General features: G+C 36.3%; 2 protein-coding genes across 2 annotated transcripts; one reads left to right on the top strand and one right to left on the bottom strand.

Annotated features, from left to right (window-relative positions):
* Positions 1–9265: 9265 nt before the first annotated feature.
* On the top strand, positions 9266–10978 carry LOC126672215 (uncharacterized). Its single transcript, XM_050366164.1, has 4 exons — positions 9266–9431; positions 9885–10287; positions 10422–10757; positions 10846–10978. Exons 1-4 carry the CDS (start codon positions 9266–9268, stop codon positions 10976–10978), a joined length of 1038 nt encoding a protein of 345 aa, XP_050222121.1.
* A 2392-nt stretch (positions 10979–13370) lies between these two features.
* Positions 13371–14211, bottom strand: LOC126672213 (E3 ubiquitin-protein ligase SINA-like 10). The gene is made up of 3 exons (XM_050366163.1): positions 14122–14211; positions 13829–14027; positions 13371–13747 (listed from the first exon to the last, which is right to left on the bottom strand). The coding sequence occupies exons 1-3, from the start codon at positions 14209–14211 to the stop codon at positions 13371–13373; spliced, it is 666 nt and encodes a 221-aa protein (XP_050222120.1).
* Between the last annotated feature and the right edge of the window lie 4917 nt (positions 14212–19128).

The raw sequence follows: 19128 nt of genomic DNA, 5'->3' as shown, positions 1-19128 counted from the left end.
TCTTGTGGTCAAGAATAACATTGAAAATTTTAAAATATTTTTTTTCTCAGATGTAAAAACATATGTAAAAGATATAGTCTACACATAATTAGACTGAATTTGCTAGCATTTCCTTCAGCTTCTGCTTTTCCGACTTTGCCAGCCTGTGGGCGTCCTAGGTTTCCTTCCTCGAAATCTAGATGAAATGCAATTCTTCTAGAGAGTTTTTTAACAGCCAAATATCCCAACAAATTTGCCATGAACAAATCTCTAAATTTACAGCCAAATATCTCGATTTCTGTGACTTTTACGATTTTTAATTGTGTTACGTGTTGTTCTGGTGGTAATTGCTTATCGTGTTAAATTCGAGGACGAATTTTTAATAAGTTGGGGAGAATGTAATATCCCGTATTTTTTTTAAAATTTTTCAGAGGGTTTTTCGGTATTTTTCCGGGCCTTTTTGATTTTCGTGGTTCGATTCGTTTTGGTTCGATTCGTTTTGGTTCGATTTAAAAAAAAAAGATTTCTTCTTGGTTTGTGGTTCAACCGTAGTGGTTGAACCACTTCTGGTTAACTCAGGTCTCAATCGAGACCTGAGAATTTAATTTTGGTTCTCGTTCGAGAATCCAAGGATTCTCGAACGAGAATCCATTAGCAGGCCTGGTCTCGTTCGAGACCAGGCCCTTTCTCGAACGGGATCAGGCCAAAAAGGGCCATTCCCGTTCGAGAACAGCTTGTTCTTTTGGACCCCTTCGCCCAGCCCACTTCCAACCCGTTTTCGACCTAGTTCCTTTCGCTATTTAAACTCGATTTCTTCACGAAAAACCTAGATCACGCTGCAAACAAACCCTAGCCGTTTTCCTTTTATTCTTTCGCTGAGAGACGAAGCTGATATCGTCATCCGAAGTTGCTGTTCCGGTAAGCTTCCTTATTCTTCAAGTTTTCAGTTTTCGGTTATGAACGATATTCCGTAATTCTTATCGTTCTCCCTCGTTTGTTGATGAAAATCAGAACCGTTTGATCTCAGACGTTCTAGACTCAATTCCCTACGATTCCCTATCTCGTTTTCGTTGAACGGTACGTAATTTAAGCTCGTTTTAATCGCCGTACGGTTAACCGCTTTGAACGTTTATATAACCTGTTCTTGCTAAGATTGGTTACTGCCGATCTTTTGTTTCTTTTTCTTGGTTATGATTTTACCTTGTTTATGATTATAAATCTCTTGGGTTGTTGTTGTGTAAGATTTGAATGATTTTGGGATCCATCGTTGCTTGACGTTCTTGATTCCGTTTTGAAATTGCCGAATGGTTCATTAGTTACTGTTCTTCTTAATTTTGATTTCTATGAGATTGATTAATAACTAGATGATTGTTGTGTGGGTTGTGATTATGATTAGTTTGATGATTTTTAAAGTCGTTAAAGAGTTGTGAGATTGGTTTCGATTTTGGACGTAAATCACAGTAGCATGAGGAAGCCTTCAATGGCTTAGGCGGGCTGCTGTTTGATTAAACAAGGAAGATGATGGCTAAATAGCCACTTTTGCCACCAAGTTATTTTGCTTAAATAAAATCAATCCTTTAAGTTTAACTTTACCTAATAACTTGGATTTTATTTTGATTTTCAAATTAAATATTTAAAACGAAAGTTGTTTATAAATTTAAGTTGATATAATTACTCGGGTAATTTTATTTAACTTTGAATTTCGATTTGGTATAAATTGGCTAAATTACAATTTAGCCCCTGAACTTATTTCTATAACTTAATTAAGTGGATTTTTGATTTATAACTTTGTATTTTGTATTAATTGTAAATAAAAGTAATTAATTTGATTTTTGGAAATCAAATTGGCTAAAGTGCAATTTAGCCCCTAATTGGCAAAAGTACCATTTAGTCCCTACTTGGTTAAAATACAATTTGGTCCCTGAATTTTTATTTGATTTACATAATTAAGTTTTTGGGTTGTAACTTGGGTTACTTGAAATTGAAGTTATTGAGTTCCGCTTTTAAAACGGTTTATTATTTTATGAAATTATTTTATAAATATAAACTCGGGTTTATATTTGATAAACGTTTTGATCGGGTTAGACTTGGGTCACCCGACAAGTGGGGTTAGCTTGGTAGTTAATGATAATTCGGCTAACCCACTATTTGGAAATTAATTATTATTTAAAGTTTATTAAATAATATTTTTAAATTGGAATTTAAGTGAGAACTCAATAGACTTGTTTTTAATTGGGCTTTATTACCTAATGGGTATTTTTGGTGTTTTCTGGCTTGTTTATTTTCGACGTGTTAATTGTGCTAGTCCTATGTGGTGTCTAGTACTCTCTAGAGTTAGGGTCTGTTTTTAATAAATATTTTATTTGTCTAGACCCGTCTACTGTTCGTGCTTCAGAGGCGAATCAGGATTAGTGCTTGCCGGTATTTCACGTGGATTAGCAAGCAGTGAGTTTGTACTTACTATTTACCGCTTTATTAAGTAAATTGTTATTTTAATATATAAACATATATTATGTAGTTTTCGAACTGTTTTTATATTATGGCTCCTAGTTGGAACGTGCTATCTAATGGGCTTCATTAGAACTGCGTGCGCACCGGTATTGATCTGGGTAAGGTATATATATATGGAAATGTGGTAACTCGGTGTGAGCGTAGCTCTCGGGACCAGGTAGAGTAACTCGGTGTAGCTCAGCTCTCGGGACTCTGGTTTAAGTGTGGTTAGTGGTAACTCGGTGTAGCTCAGCTCTCGGGACCAGACCTATTGGATTATGTTATATTTAGAATCGTGGATTAGGGTTCCAACTATTATCCGTAATATCGTTATTAAATGCTTTAAATGGTTTTAAAGGTTTGCCACTTGATAAATGTAAATAGTGGTATAAACTCATCTCAGTATATCTGACCCCGTTGTTTTCCCAGTTTTTCCCAGGGTTATGATCTGAGAGAGTCTGGTGATCTCCGCATTTACTTTTCCTGGGAGGTTCCTTTTATTTTGATAAACTGTCAAACTATTTATTCTTAGACCGCAGTAGTTGATTACACGTCTTTATTATTATTATTGTTGATTGTCGGATTGGTCTGGCTAGTTACATTGCTCTGGCATGTTATATGTTTATTTCGGATTATTTATGTTATGCCTAATTTCAGACTCAGTATCGTATAAGCATGTTATATTATTTATTGAATATTATAACTGCTAGATTTAGGCTGAAGTCTCGGTTGCCCCCGAGCATTGGATTTTCTGCAGGTTTAATTGAATTGTATGTTTCCATAAGGCTAGCTACGGGTTTTGGTACTACATTACCCATACCCTAGCGCCGGTCGCGATTCCTGAAAATGGGTCGTGACAAATTTTTTTATTATTTATATAATTATTTTGTCTTTTCTTTATTCATAGATTTATACTTTTATTTTGATATTACTGATTTTGTAAAAACGAATTGATTTATGGTGTATTTGCAGTGTTTTTATTGTGTATTTACGTCGTAATATACTTTTGGTGATTTTCTGATGTATCCATAGTGTACTTCTGGTGTATCTATATTTTTTTTATATTTTCTAGTGTATATTTGCAGTGTTATTATTATAAACACTATAAAACACTTCAAAAACACTATAAATATATTATAAATACATCATAGATACTTTATAAAAATATTATAATTTTACTAAAAATACGCCATAAATACACTATAAAAGCATCATAATTACACTAAAAACACGATAAAAAATACCAAAAACAATCTCTAGAAAAAAATCTATAAAAAGAGCATAAATCATTAAAAAATGAAAAAAATATATTTTAAAAATTAAAAAAAGGTATTTTTGGTAATAAAAAGGTACGATTTATAAATATATTTTAAAAAAATGTAAAGCTGAAAATAAAATACAAAATAGTGTACTGTAGAAAATTTTCTCAATATATATGCCTTTTTATAAATCTAACTAATTTTTTTGATTTTGGTAATTTAGTCCGATTTAAAACGTTAATTGTAATTTAGCCAATTTCACTAATTATTCATTTTTACATGTATTTTTAATATTTTAAACAATGAATTAAAATAATTTTCATACATAATATTTTTAAGTTGCAATATATATCTTCTAAAAGTTACTTTTTAATAAATTATTTTAGTTAACCTAATCTTGAAATTAATCAGAACTGACCATAAATTTTAAATAAAATGAATAATTTTGCTTAGATTTATAAAAGGTAGAGAAGATTTAGATTTTCTATCCATTAAAACTTATGATATTTAATTACAAGAATCTTGATAAAATTATGTAGTAATAATCATTGAGGGGGGCTGAAACTATGGATACGAATATCATAAGTTTTTGGTAAACAAAATGCAATTTTATACTACTTTTCAAAAGGATGTTTCCTTTCTATCCCAAGAGAATATTACCAGTTTTCCACCACAAGCAAATTAAAAATCAGTTAATTAAATAAATAATCATACCTTTCTCAAAACATACATGAATAAACCTATGGGTAGGTTTCCTTAAAGTCTTTTAGTCCCAACCACCCAACATGTAAGAAAAATTAATTTATTTTAGTAACATGGGATGGCACTAGATTAGTATTAATTAAGAAAAATTATTAATATCTCTAGATAGAATTAATTAAATTATGAAGATAGGATCAAGAAAAAATCTTATATATAATTGATTAGCATAAGAGCAATCCCTAACTAATGGAGCAATACACTCGTACTTGCAACTATTTTCATGTATTGAGTTCATTTAAGTGGGCATTATTTGGAAGTTAAAAACAATTTTGGCTTATATGCATGAATTAAGAACTTCAGGAAATTTACAAGAAAACTAGTACTAAATTTACAAGAAATAATTCAATTTTTTAAATAAAACCCACTAACTTTGTACGTATATTAAATTTTATGGGTCATTCAATTTTTTTTGGAATTACAAGAAAAGTGTTATATTTCAAATCGTTAAAAAAAGTCACTTAGTTCTGATTTTATTGCAACGGGAGATGACTATAGCTGGATCAGTTAAAATTTCATTATAAAAAGGATACTGAGTTCATCGAATAATTATAAAAAGATACTAAATTCTACCTTTTTTTCAAAAAGACACTAAATTATATTTCTTTTTATAATTCTGACAATACCATGTAAGTAAAAATGATGCATCTTTTGTATTTTCGGTCATAGTTACTTCCCGTTATAATAAAATTATAATTGATTGTCTTTTTTAACGATTTGGAACATAGTGCCCTTTATAAAATTTTGGATAAACTGATTGACACATAAAATTTAATGTCCAACTTTGTACCTTCTGTTTAAAATATATCCAAATTTTTTTAGTTTTTTCATTTATGATCCAATTTTTTTAAAGTGTCAATTTAAATTTAATTTATTAACTATAGCCAATTATTTTCTTTAAAACAAAATCTTTTCAATTTTTTATTTATAAGTAAACATTTAAATCTATTGTAGTCTAATTTTAAAAAATATATTTCGACTGAAATATATATTAAATTTAGTCACAAATTAAAAAATTAATTTTTTTATAAATAAGTCTAGTTAACTACGATCGAAATGTATTTCATAAAATTAGGCTAAATTTAGTAATTTAAAAAGCTTGAGTCATATATGAAAAAAACAATTATAAGATTGAACATTTTGAGTGATTAAATCTTTTTAAGATTTAAAAGAGTAATTGTCTTCGTAATCACTTTTTGTATGACGTTTGGCAATTATTTGGATTGACAAAGATGCTAATAAATTTTTGGAAGAGCGAGTACATTTTTTTATGAATTAAAAATATCAAAAGTCATAAAATGTGGCAAAATTCCAAAACTTAAAAATTTACGTACAAGAAGAGGTGCACATAAGTTGGCACACTAACGGTAACAGCTCAAGGAAAATATTATTTTTATTTTTATTTAAATTGTGAAGAAAAAATGGTTGGATTTTTTAGATAAATACCAAAAAAAAATAAAATATTCTCAAAAATACTATTTTAAAGTTTGTTTTTGAAAAACACAATTTGTACTTCTTTTTTTTGTAAAGATGACTTTCATTATTCTTAAAAAAAAATTATTCTCAGAAATACGATTTTTGTTACCCAGCGTTGGTTAACCAACAAGCAAAACCATTACAAATTCAAATCTCCATTTCTATTAAACTAGTTGAAAATTCTATTACAAACCCCTCCACCTTCATCACCGCAAGAAAAACCGTCAAATAAAACCTAAATCGTCTTTTTTTAAATCTAAAATTATTGATTAACCATTTGTTAACCAACAATGTACTAAAAACAAGGTCATTAGTGTACCACTAGTACACCATTGGTTAACTAGCAAGAAAAATAAATTCAGCAACTGTTTAATAACGATTTTATTAATGATATATCCAAAATAAATTTTATTACAAGTTATCTAACGGTTTACCCAATGTTAACCATTGGTTACTCAGCACCCAAAACAATACAATTTTCATAAGTATTTCTTCAAAACATTACAACAGCGGGATGACCTCGAAACAAGCAAGATGAGCAAAAACAACAGTAAAATCAGTTGCAGAGTCACCAGAAATGGAATCAAATTTTGAGTTCAAATTCAGCTTGCATTCTTTGTCAAATTCATCTACTAGTTTAGAAACACGTTTCTTCTTCTATAGATACCTCCTACAACCCATTAATAACTTCAGATTGTAGAATTTTCTTTGGCTCCAAACCCTACCTTAACTACTAGTAAAAAAAGGAAAACTATTAATAACTGCGGATTGAGATTGATTCTTCAATCTTGTGGTGCTTCGTCGACGATGATGTTGCTGCCATTTTTTTAAGAGCGAAGAAAATGAAATTGAAGCACCACTGGACATGGCGGTGGATCTGCGTCGCCGCTTTAATTGGAAAAACAGAACAGCCGCCTCCATTAATCCTCTTCTTCCATCGTCATCTGCCTTCATCAATTTCAGCGATCATCCGCCTCCATTGAAGATTAACATCGCCGCCTCAATTAGGAAAGTAAAATCATGCCGCTGCCTTTACTCTTTCTTTCAGCGATTCAAAGTTGTGATTTAACCTACATAGAAGTAGAAACATAAATAAAATAGCAAAGAGGTTTGAAAAAAAAATTAGGTTAGGAATAAATAGTAATCAGAAAGGAAGCTTTGAAAAGTATATATTTAATAAGAAAAAAGTTAAAAGTTAAAATTCAAAATTAAAATAAAAAAATATGTAATATTCAAGTTTGAAAAGTGGGGCTGTATTATTGGGAATAAGATGGGCAAAGCCCGTATATTGTCTAAATAAGTCAAAAATGTTTGTAGGAGGAATTAAACCTACAACCTAACAGATTGATGTAAACACTTATACTATTTAAACTATTATTTATTGGTCTATTTTTTTTAAGTTGGTTGATTGATTTGTGAGCTCTTAGACTCACAACCTTGAATGAGTACAATCTTACATTTTATAAGTATTAGGAGTACATATTTGTACATTAATTTCTAAATAAATTAGTTTTGTTTATTTTGAAAACATAAACTTCTTAATATATTTAATTTTAACGAATGAAATTGAATCTAATTGATATTGGCACATAAATTATAACCTAAACAAAACTTTCTATTTAATGCTTAGTAAAATTCATTTCAATGATATTTTGGAGCAGGATGAAAAACGGGGAGGACTCTTACAACCAAACTGGTTATTATCTGGATTTCGTTCGGCAGTGGTGGAGAGTGGCCTGATTGACGTTGGTGCGAGAGGTTATAAGTTTACATGGTCAAGAGGCAGAGGTAATGGGTGTCGAGTGGAGGAGTGTTTAGACCGGGCTCTATGTTTAGCTAGTTGGATGCTCCTTTTCCCAGAAACGATGGTGTTTAATTTGGAGAGTTCATCTTCATATCATTTACCAATCTTGTTGAAGAGGGCTGGTGTGGAAGCTGTGGTATCTCAGAGGAGATTTAAATTCAGTAACGTTTGGCTTGAAAAGCATAATTGCAAGGAGATCGTTCGGGGTGCGTGGTGTGATGGGCCAAATAATGGTTTATATGAAAAATTGTCTAGAAGCAGATGTGCGCTGGAAGAGTAGGGACAATCGATAAAACCCAATTTAAAAAGAGATATTGAGAGGAAGAGAAGGGAGCTAATTCGTCTACAGGCAAATCAGGAAGGGTCAGGTGTTGTTCGTTATTTTACTGTCCAGGAAGAACTCCATAAGCTGCTTTGGGAAAAAGAAGTGTATTGGAAGCAAAGGTCAAAAATATTTTGGCTTCATAGTGGAGATGCAAATACGAAATTCTTCCATTCTTATACGTCTACAAGGAGAAGTCAGAATAGGATTTTTAAGCTGAAAGATAGTAATGGGGTCTGGTGTTATTCTAGAGGGAAGATCAATGAGATTATTGTAAGTCATTTTGAAGATTTATTTGTTGATAATAATAATTCTCAGTTTGGGTATGTTCCTGTTTCTAGTCGCTTAAATAATGATCATAATGATGAGTTATGTAAACATGTGCTTGTCGTAGAAGTCAAAAATGTTGTGTTTTCGATGCTTGATGATAAATCTCCTGGTCCGGATGGGTTTAACCCTGCGTTTTATAAAAAATATTGGGATATTGTTGGGTCAGATGTAGTGCGTGCTTGCCAAGATTTCTTTTTGACTGGTTGTTTTAAGGACGGGATGACAGACACTGCAATTGTCTTGATTCCCAAAATTAAAAATCCAGAGTCGGTGAGTGATCCTAGACCTATTTTTTTATGCAATGTTGTGTATAAAATTATAGCTAAGGTCATGTCAAATAGAATGAAAAAGTTGATGCCCATTATTATCTCAGAGAACCAGAGTGCTTTTGTCGAAAATAGGTTGATTACAGATAATATCCTGATTGCTTTTGAGGTTGGTCACTATTTGAGACAGAAAAGAAGAGGTAGATTTGGAGCGGCAGCCTTGAAAATAGATATGAGTAAAGCCTACGACAGATTTAGATGGGATTTTATTCGAGTAATGATGCTGAATTTGGGTTTTAGCTCAAGATGGGTGGACTTGATTATGGCATGTGTTACGTCTGTTCGTTATACAAGCATTGGTGATAATTTTGAGATGAGTCCGATAGTGCCTAGTAGAGGTCTCCGTCAGGGTGATCCATCGTCTTTGTAATTGTTTATTATTTGCGCTGAGGAATTGACTAGCTTATTAGTAGAGAGCGAGCGGCGAGGAGGAATTCATGGTATTGAGATTTGCAGGGGTGCTCCAGCGGTCAGTCACTTGTTTTTTGCTGACGATTGTTATCTATTCTTTCGAGCTAATATGGAGGAGGTAGAGGAAGTTAAAAGGATTCTTGATAGGTATGAGAATTTTTCAGGCCAGAAAGTGAATTTTACTAAGTCAAATATTATGCTTAGTAGAAATGTGGAGGGCACAATAGGGGCTGGTTTGGCAGGAGTTTTCGGTGTTAGAGTGGTAGTGGATCAAGGTAAGTATCTTGCCTTACCCTCTCTTATCGGGAGAAATAAGAGGCAAATCTTATAATATATTAAAGATAGAATTTGGCAAAAAATGAAGGGATGGAATGCTAAATTTCTTTCGAGGAGCGGCAAGAAGGTCCTTATCAAATCAATAGCACAGCCCATTCCGAATTATATTATGAACATTTTTTTAATTCCTATCGGGCTTTGTGATGATCTTGAAAGGATGATGAACTCTTTCTAGTGGGGTAGAAACCAATCGGAGAGGAAGGGTATCAACTGGGCGAGTTGGAACAAACTTTGTATACCCAAAACGTTTGGAGGGTTGGGGTTCAAGAAAATCCGCGATTTTAATATTGCGATGTTGGGTAAACAAGCGTGGCGTTTCATCTCTATGGAGGAAAATTTGATGGTTAGAGTTTTCAAAGCTAAATATTTTTCAAATTGTTCGTTTTTGGAAGCTAAACAAAGGTCTAATCCTAGTTATGTGTGGCGTAGTATTTTGGAGTCGCAAAAGGTTATGAGGAATGGAGCTAGAATTCGAATAGGTGGTGGTAAGAGCACTAGGGTTTGGCAAGACCCATGGCTAGTTGACGCGGGTAGAATTATTGTTACTGACCCTATTCCAATTTTACAAAGGAATGCTTTGGTTTCTCAGCTTATGGTGGATGAATCTAGAGCTTGGGATGCAAACTTGGTTAGGGATATATTTTTTGAAGAAATTGCTGCTGCTGTGTTGAGGGTCCCTCTGAGTATAAAAAATATTCCGGATCGCTGGTTTTGGCTACTAGAAAAAAAGGAAACTTTAGCGTTAAAAGTTGTTACAGATTGGTTCGAGGTGAGGAAGGAGGCGAAGTGGATATGGTGTGGAACTTGATTTGGAAGCTGCATGTTCCCATGCGTAACTTCCTATGGTGGGCCTGCTCAAGATTCTTGCCAACGGCGGAAATGTTAGCGTTCAAAAGAGTTTTTATTTTTTCCGAATGTCCCGTGTGTAGTAGCTCAGTCGAATCAGTAGCTCACCTCTTCATGGATTGTGGTTTTGCGAAGGATTGTTGGATTCAAGCAGGTTTGGGAGTTGTGAGCGTATCGGGGCTGAACTTTTCTGTATGGTTGAAATCGTGGTTAAAGGATTTGGAGGAAGAAGATGCGTGTTTGGCTGCTATGGTCTGTTGGAACATATGGATTCATAGAAATAACATTGTTTGGTCAGCTAAGAGAGGAATGGTGGTAGAGGTGTTGAACAACTCTGGTCATCAGTTGGTGTCCTGGAGAAGAGCTCGGGCTAGCTCACACCCCGCTGCTCTTTGCTTGCTGGATAAAGGAGATGGCAGGTTGAAATGGATTAGACCAAATGAGGGTGTTTTAAAGATAAATGTTGATGCAAGCTGTTGCACTGATGGTAGTTGGTTTAACTTGCAGAGACAGTAATGGTGTTGTGATTCATGCTAGAGCAGTAAATTTTCTAGGTAATTTTGATTCTAGAGTGGCTGAAATTATGGGCATCAGGGAAGCTCTGAGTTGGGTTAAGGTGAATCAAAAGGTGGTGATTTAATCAGATGCTATGGAGGTTGTTCTGGCTATAAGGAACCAGAGTTGCGAGGAGTCAGACTTCTTGATTTTAGACTGTGTGAGTCTAGCGGAACAGTTTCCTAATTTGAGTTTTGTTTTTGTAAGACGATCTGCGAATCAGGCCGCGCATTGTTTAGCGCATTATGCCCGTTCCATGTCAGGTCATCAAGATTAGTTTAACCAATTGGCTGAATTTCTTACAGCTGTTGATGCTTCTGATTTAAGTTAATATAATCGACTTTACATTCAAAAAAAAATTAATTTTCTTTTGTATTTGACATTATAAAAACTATAAGTTTTAGTAACTTGAAAGCTTATCTATAAGTTTTCTCAATGGATGGGCTAATAATCATGGACGGTCCTCGACCTTTGCACCAAGCTTTCCTAAACCCCCTCACCTTTCAAAAGCTTCACTAAACCCCCTGACCTTTATGGCGGCGCCATTCACGGCCCTTCTGAAAAAAAAAACAAAGAATCGCGGCGCCGCCAACGATTTAATCGTTTGCATGCGTTTTCCTCGCCACCTGTCGACCCACGTGACCTGTCCTCTGTTAGTAGCAACAGTTCCTCCCTCTGACATGCCGGTTGACTTTTCAAATTTTAAAATTAAAAAAAAAATTAACCGCCTGAGTTAATTTTCTCTCTCTTTTTTCACCTTCTGACATACTCTTTCTTCTTCATTATATTTGTTTTTGAAATCAGTCTTTTTCTATTTCCCATCTCCTCTGACCTAGACGTTTGTCATTGTCGTTTGGTTGCTCTTCATTTTCTCTCGTTCTGTAGTTCGCCTGCGTTGCATTTCGAGGAAGAACAAATCCGGGTATGAAAAAAAATGGTTGATTAATTTTTGTAGAGTTACTGTCATGTGCACACATTTTTGGTATTGATATCTTTATATGGTAAAACAAGCTAAGAAGATAATGGGAAAAGAAAAGATCTTCTTCGGCAGTGATGAGACGAAAGGGAAGAAAGGGCCAGGTTCGAATTTTAATTTTAGTGTTTAAGGTAATTTTGTTGGTTTTTGGGTATGTGTTTTTGGGTACTTGAAATTGTGATTTTAGGTTTATTGTAAATTTTTAGGTTTATGGGTATTGTTTTTTTGAGGGAGTTATTCTCAAGTTGGTTGTAAAATTTGTTGATTTGTTTTGCGTAATGTCTGTGAATGAATGTCTCTATATTGTTTGTTTGAAGAGCCCGTACTGTGGAAGTGGATTCTGAGATCCTGGAAATTATTCTGCACTACGATGGAGAATTTGGAGAAGGTGGTTATTTGTGGGGCGAGGTGTGTGCAAGATGTTTTGACATTTCCCAACTGTCACTGAATAGGCTTGATTTGTGGGCCAAAAAAACTGGAGTGAAGGGGCTGGTTATGTATTATTGGAGGCAGCCAGAGTTGGACTATCATCGAGGGATAAAACCTCTTGAACATGATAGAGATGTTGAGGAGATGGCAAGGGCTGGACTAAAAGAAGGTGTGGTTGATGTCTACGTTAGGTATTTAACCTCTGATGATGTGCATAATTTGGTGCCTGAGAGTGGACCCAAGTTAGAATTGAAAGAAATTGAAGAAGATGGTCCATTTGAGCCAGTTGAAGATGGTCTAGTGGAGGCAGTTGAAGATGCTGGAGGAGTTGAAGAAGGTCCAGGTGATGAAATATTGTTGCTAGAGTGGTACGACACTGAAGATGAGGGCCAAGTAGAAGCCTTGGAAGTGGAGATTGTTGCTGCTGAAGGCCCATCTGATGTGGCTGAAGGTCCAGAAGAAAGGTGCAGCAAAAAACAGAAGAACAAATAAAAACGGAAGAACAAATAAATGTAGCGTTGTTTTGTATTTCCGGATATGTTGTTATTTTATTTTAAAGCACTTATATGTTTTTTATATCTGCTATTTCATAATTTAGCATTGTTTATTATTTCCTGATATTATGTTATTTTATTGAAAGACACTTATATGTTGGAAATTTGATAAATTTAATTTTAGAAAAATGAAATATGTATGGTTCATGCATGACCACTGTCTTTCATTCTTATACTTTTGTTCACATAAGGTCCCTGACATTTTAAAATGGATTGAGCAGTGGACCCTGATATTTGTTACTCTGGACAAAAAAATGTACATAAAACATATAGAACATACATTACTTACATTACTTACAGAACATGTAAACTACAATTCATAAAGACATATAAACAAGCATAAAAGTAAGAATAATAATTCACTTCATTAAATATTCAAACATTTCAGAACGTTTAGAAAAAAATTGCATTAACATCCATCTTCACTAAAATTAACCCTGAACAAGAACAAAAATATCCATCTTCACCAAAATTAACCAAAATAAACATAAACAATTCTACATAAACCAGTCATCCTCTTAAGCAAGCTCCGGTGCGCGATAAACACAAAACTCCATCTTGATCAAACCGTCAGCAAAAAATTCGTGGTCACTATCAAGAAGGAACCCTGAAAAAGAACGATAGTAATTGCCGGTGCCTTGAATGTTCTGGGTAGTACTGTGAAACTTGTGACTTGAGTTGGCATTCACTTCAATTTCACAGGGGCAGCATCCAGCTGCTAACGGTCCAAGACAACAGATTGTAAGAATATTCTCATAAGAACACGTTGTGTTGTTCAGAACAAACACAATGTCTATGTTTTCCTCTTGGAGAATAAAGAAATTATCATCCAGCCGAACAGAGACATGGAATTTACGACAAAAAACAAACGGCTTCACAAAATCTTTATGCATCACTTTACAGAGGGCATAAATCATTTCAGAGGTTCCCTTGACATTGCAAACTTCAATGGGGCATGATCACTCTATGAAAGAACAGAACTTTTCGTGGTTGATCTTATCGGGGTACCTAACAGTTGCTGGGCATCCATAATTCTTGAACGAGCAACAAACTCTCAAAGAGTCAGCAACATCTTCAAGAATCCGGTTCCTCATTCTTCTGATAGGCAGGGTGCAAGAATGGCACTTCTGAGTCTTCTCCGAGCATGAGTTGCATGTTGCATGCCCATTTTCACACTAAATATAATTACAGAAAAAATACAATTATTAAACAATACAATTACATAAATAAATAACAGTAAATGGTAAAGATAAATAAATGGGTACAAACCTGAATAATTGGAGTTGTTAAGGGTTCACAGCATATTGGGCAATCCATGAGTTCCATATTAAGTGAAGACACAACAATATTATCAGACATCTTCTGGTTATTTTGAGAATAAGAACAATTTGTGTACTCTGAAATGGTTGAATCAGTTGCTGTGGTTGCCTATTTAAATAAGTTACCATCATGACTCTTCAATTTCTTTACATGCCCTTTGTGGATGTAATTAATTAGTGATTGTAGTTAACGAAGAGGCTGCATTGGAACAATACAACTGATGGAACGGGTGTAATGAAAGGGTTTCTTGGAAAACCCATTGCTAATCTTTGCCATTAAGTTTTCATTTTTTTGGCGGTTTATTTCTCTGTGAAGTCTAATATAGCCCTTGACATTTCGACCAATTATGAAAGACAGCACCTGAACTTATATTTAAGGGTTAATTACATATAAAATCACCACCTTTACACGAAATTGCAAAAATAACACGACCTTTAAAACGTGGCAATTCAGGGCACCACCTTTCATTTCTTTTCAAAAATAACACGGGCACATTTTTAATGGCAGTTTTGCTGACGTGGCGTGACACGTGGCACTCTCATCGGGTGTCCAAGTCAGCAAAATTTTATCAAAAAACGTGCCCATGTTGTTTTTGAAAAGAAATAAAAGGTGATGCCCTGAATTGACACGTTTTAAAGGTCGTGTTATTTTTGAAAATTCGTGTAAAGGTGATGATTTTATATGTAATTAACCCTATATTTAATTATGCAAGACAGCACCTGCACTTCCCAACAAGCAAATTAAATGAGTTTAAGATAATACAAAAAATTATTGGAACGCAGTTTACTAACAATACTGCACAAACACAAGCCATTGTCACTTAATAGAAAATGCATCATTTTTTCTTCAAACAAGCAACGGCTAAACTGCAACCGGCAACTGCAAATGCCACAAAAAAACCAAGCTTCATGATCTTGTTTTTCCTCTCCATGTCTGAGCACTTGACTTCCATCAGCTTGACGTGTTCCTTCAGAGTGTTTATCTCCATAAGTTGCAGACCACTATCCTGGATCATAAACAAGAAAACCACACATTCACTTACATCCATCATCCAGCGGAGGGTGACTGAAGAGTCATGAAGCACAGGTTCTCGTTCAGCAGACTGACCACCAGGCTCTCTTTCAGCAGACTGACCACCAGGCACTCTTTCAGCTGACGGACCACCAACCTCATGAGTTGACTGACCCCCACTCCTCTTTAGGCAACCCCTCTTATTGTGTCCAAATTGACCACATAAACTGCAAGTCATTCTCATATTTCCTTTCCTTGGCAACTTTTCCCTACCTGCGGCGGCTTCCTTGGCTTTTTCAACCCTTTGTTTCTCTAGTTCCTCCGCCTCTTTTTTCCTAGCCGTTGGTATTCTGCCCCTCTTCTTCTTATATACTGGGGATGGTGGGAGTATGATATTGAATGGCTCAGGGTCTGTTTCCCACATGTCTGGCCCATTCATAGGGTTGATTACATAGCTGTATACCTTCTGATACGTAGCTACACTGTAGCAATCATCCACAAACTCTTCAGGCCGTTGATTATTTCCATATATGCATGGTGTAGCGTGCGAACATGGGATTCCACTAAGCTGCCACCTTCGACATATGCATGTTCTGTTAGCCAAATCAACCACGAACTGGCCCCCTCGGCCCTCTACCTGCCACTGAGGGCTACCACCAGGATCTGCGGTGAACTTCCAACCATAATCAATGATTTTGGCCAGCTTCTTTCTGATCTTTGGACACAGCTCACCCTCCATGTTTCCCCCAAACTTCTGCTTGTCATTAATCCTCTTCATAAGCTGCGTCCTTATCATTTCGAACATTGTCAACACTGGCTTCTCTCTTGCAGCAAGTATGTACTTGTTGAATGCTTCAGCCAGGTTGTTTAGGAGGATATCACATTTGACTTCCTCTTTGAACAGTGCTCTACACCAGTGTTTCATGTCCCTCTCTTTGATCCATTGGTAGCCAGCGTCATGTTTGTCTTGCAGAGCTTTCATTGCTCTATCCATGGCTGCTTTGTATGTTGTTGTTCCAATGTTCCAGATGAAGGGCTTCATGTGTTGCGTGTGAAACGTGCTCCTGAAATTGGCCCACAAATGCCTCCAGCAAAATCGATGCTCTGAATGTGGGAACAACTCCTTCACAGCATTCAACAAACCCTGCACAAGCGCACAAAATATAATCACCCATGCAATCAATAACACACCCTATAGTTTGTACATTATTCACCAAAGGACCCTGATCTTAATGTAAAAAATCTAATACAGCACATTAATCAAGATCACTACAATTAACTAAGATTGTTCAACCATGGATTGTACCTTTTGTTTATCGGACATGAAAACAGTGGCATTCGTAAGGTGCAGATCAGCTTGAAGTAGCCCAATAAACCACATCCAGGTGTCTGTGTTCTCCGTTTTAACCCAGGCATATGCTAAGGGGTACATACAGTCGTTTGGATCAATCCCTGTTGCAGAAAGAAGTTGACCCCCGTATTTACCCTTCAACCAGCACCCATCCAGACAGACAATCTGTCTCATCCCATTCACGAAGGCCTGCTTCAACCCATCAAAGCATACATACATTCCCTGGAACTTCCCCCTTGCTTCTTTAAACTCCACCGTGCTGCCTGGGTTGGTTCTCAAAACCTCCCTCTTATAATCATACAGCTTCTCATATTTCCGGTCTTCATCACCCTCCAATTTGTCCAATGCTGCCCTTCTTGCTCTTCTTGCTTGCTGAATGCTTATTGATTGTTTTAGGTCCGTCTGAATCTTCTTCACAAACACTTCAGACTTATATTCAGGATCGTTTCTAAATTCTTCTAAGTACTTGTCGGCGAGGACTGCACTAGTCAGGTGGAAGTTTTTGCTCACTTTAGGACATGTATGGCGCAGATCAAGGGTCTTCACTCGGAATGTGTTGTCATTGGGATCTTTGAGGTGCAGCTTTGAGGCAAACACGTAGAACTTATATTTGCTCTTTGAGTAGCACTTTGCCCTCACTCTTGTTATCTCATTTACAGGGAAGTGCAGTTGGTACCTGTGGTGTATCCCCCACTCACGGCAGGCCTTCTTAAACTGCTCCCTGTCAGTGAACAACATCCCAATAGAGAAAGTTGGACCCTCAGGGTCGTGGTCTTCATCAAACACATTAAAATCCTCCCCCCCTCTTCTTCTGAATCTGAAATAGATCTATTACCATCAGACTCTACGTACTCTGAATCACCACCCACAGTGTCCTGGTGAATTGTTTTGTCAACACCACCAGACTCAAATTGGGCTTTACCTTTGGGTCTCCCATCAGCCCTGTTCTGCGAAGCACCAACATTCTCTTCAGTCTGTTCATCCTGTTCATTCTCTTCGTTCTCTTCATTCTGTTCATTCTCTTCAAGCAACTGACCGTTTGACCTCAACTCGGTAGTCAAATCTTCATCACCATCCAAGATGTCATAATCAGGATCCACAATGTACTCATCTAGATCATCATCCCAATCTTCAACCCATTCATGTGAATGATGAAGCTCTTCTTCAGTGGGCATCGGTGGCTGGTCTTCACTTTGCCTTTGCGGTAGTTCCCTGTTCTGGTCCTCAAATAAACCCTCAAAAGGGGACTGATATTGGGTCTGGAAGAAATTGTCGAAGTCCACATCTTGAGTTTGTTGAGTAGGACCCTTATCATGCAGCCCCTCTCCCTCATCCATGTGCGGCCCATCGTCAGCCCCCAAATCCTGAGCTTCCTCATGTGGCCCCTGAATTGGAACTTCTTCCTCTAGTGGCCCATGCTGTTCACCAGCCCCAGCCTCAACCCCATTCACTTGCCAATCTTCAGCAGCCCCAGCCCAAGCCTCAGTCCCATCCATAGCCCCAGCCTCAGCCCCAGCCTCAGCCCCATTCAGTTGGCAATCTTCAGCAGCCATATCCCCCTTATCATGGCAATCTTCATCAGCCATCTGAACGCTTGCCTCTTCATTTTCCCGCTCACCAGCAACCTCATCATTCCCAGTGTCAGTTTGTCCCAAATAATCTGCCCCTTCATTCCCCTGAGCCTCCGTATCTCCCTGGACCATAGAACCGCCTTCACTTACATATGGAATCAACCATGACCCCCCACTTTCTGAAGGACCTTCACCCACAGCCTTGGTACCCAATGGTTTACTCCCACCAGCCTTGGTAGCCAATGGTTTACTCCTTACTTTTTTCACGGGAGTGGGATACACATAAGCTAAATCTTTGGGGTTTGGTATCTCCTCAATTACAACATGTGGGGGCGAGGGGGGGCGGAGGGACTAAAGACTCAATGTCTTTAATGGTCAGTTTCCTAACATAGACATCCACTTCTCCATCCCTCTTCCCAGCACTTGCCATTTCCATAACATCGTCTTCGTGATTTATCGGTCTAATCCAATCATGAAATTCCTTGTCTTTGTCTTTCCAGTAATAATCAACTAAGCCCTTAACTTTTTCTCTTTTCACCCATCTATCTAATTTCATCATAGTCATACTAGACACAGAATAAATGCCGGTGAACACTTCCCCATCATGGTAACCCCATTCCCCCAATTCCCCATTAATGTGAAGGTTGATTTGAAAAAATTCTAAACTTGGTGACACTGCAAACAGACAAATATTTAAACACACCAACAACCATCAAGCAACACAAAAAGAATAGTAAATGCCAACCAACAGAAACGTGAAAACAATAAACAACTCGTACAAAGATTAAACAAATCAAACCAACTAGTGGTCCTACAGCAGTAAACAAACATAAAGCAACTTGTAGTCCTATGTCCAAAAGCAATAAACAAATCAAAGCATAGAATAACAAACATTTACAGAAACCAAAGTACTATGTGGTCCTACATACCTTCCACTACTTCGTCACTATCGCTCTCATCCATTAAACCCCATCCAGCAGTTCCAGGTGGTCCCGTTCGCTCTCTTTCCTTTGATTTTTCCTT

The sequence above is a fragment of the Mercurialis annua genome, linkage group LG3 (genome assembly GCF_937616625.2).
Source record: "Mercurialis annua linkage group LG3, ddMerAnnu1.2, whole genome shotgun sequence".
NCBI lineage: Eukaryota > Viridiplantae > Streptophyta > Magnoliopsida > Malpighiales > Euphorbiaceae > Mercurialis > Mercurialis annua.
This window is presented reverse-complemented; position numbering and strand designations above follow the sequence as displayed.

Bases quoted from the DNA above. Each gene is read 5' to 3' on its own strand.
- LOC126672215 (XM_050366164.1), top strand. From the start codon at position 9,266: ATGGAGGAGGTAGAGGAAGTTAAAAGGATTCTTGATAGGTATGAGAAT. The intron at 9,432-9,884 runs GTAAGTATCTTG...CGTTTTTGGAAG, and splicing joins TAGAGTGGTAGTGGATCAAG to CTAAACAAAGGTCTAATCCT. The intron at 10,288-10,421 runs GTGTGGAACTTG...TCCCGTGTGTAG, and splicing joins AAGGAGGCGAAGTGGATATG to TAGCTCAGTCGAATCAGTAG.
- LOC126672213 (XM_050366163.1), bottom strand. From the start codon at position 14,211: ATGTCTGATAATATTGTTGTGTCTTCACTTAATATGGAACTCATGGAT. The intron at 14,028-14,121 runs GTTTGTACCCAT...AATTATATTTAG, and splicing joins TAACAACTCCAATTATTCAG to TGTGAAAATGGGCATGCAAC. The intron at 13,748-13,828 runs GTTCTTTCATAG...CCCTCTGTAAAG, and splicing joins GATCAACCACGAAAAGTTCT to TGATGCATAAAGATTTTGTG.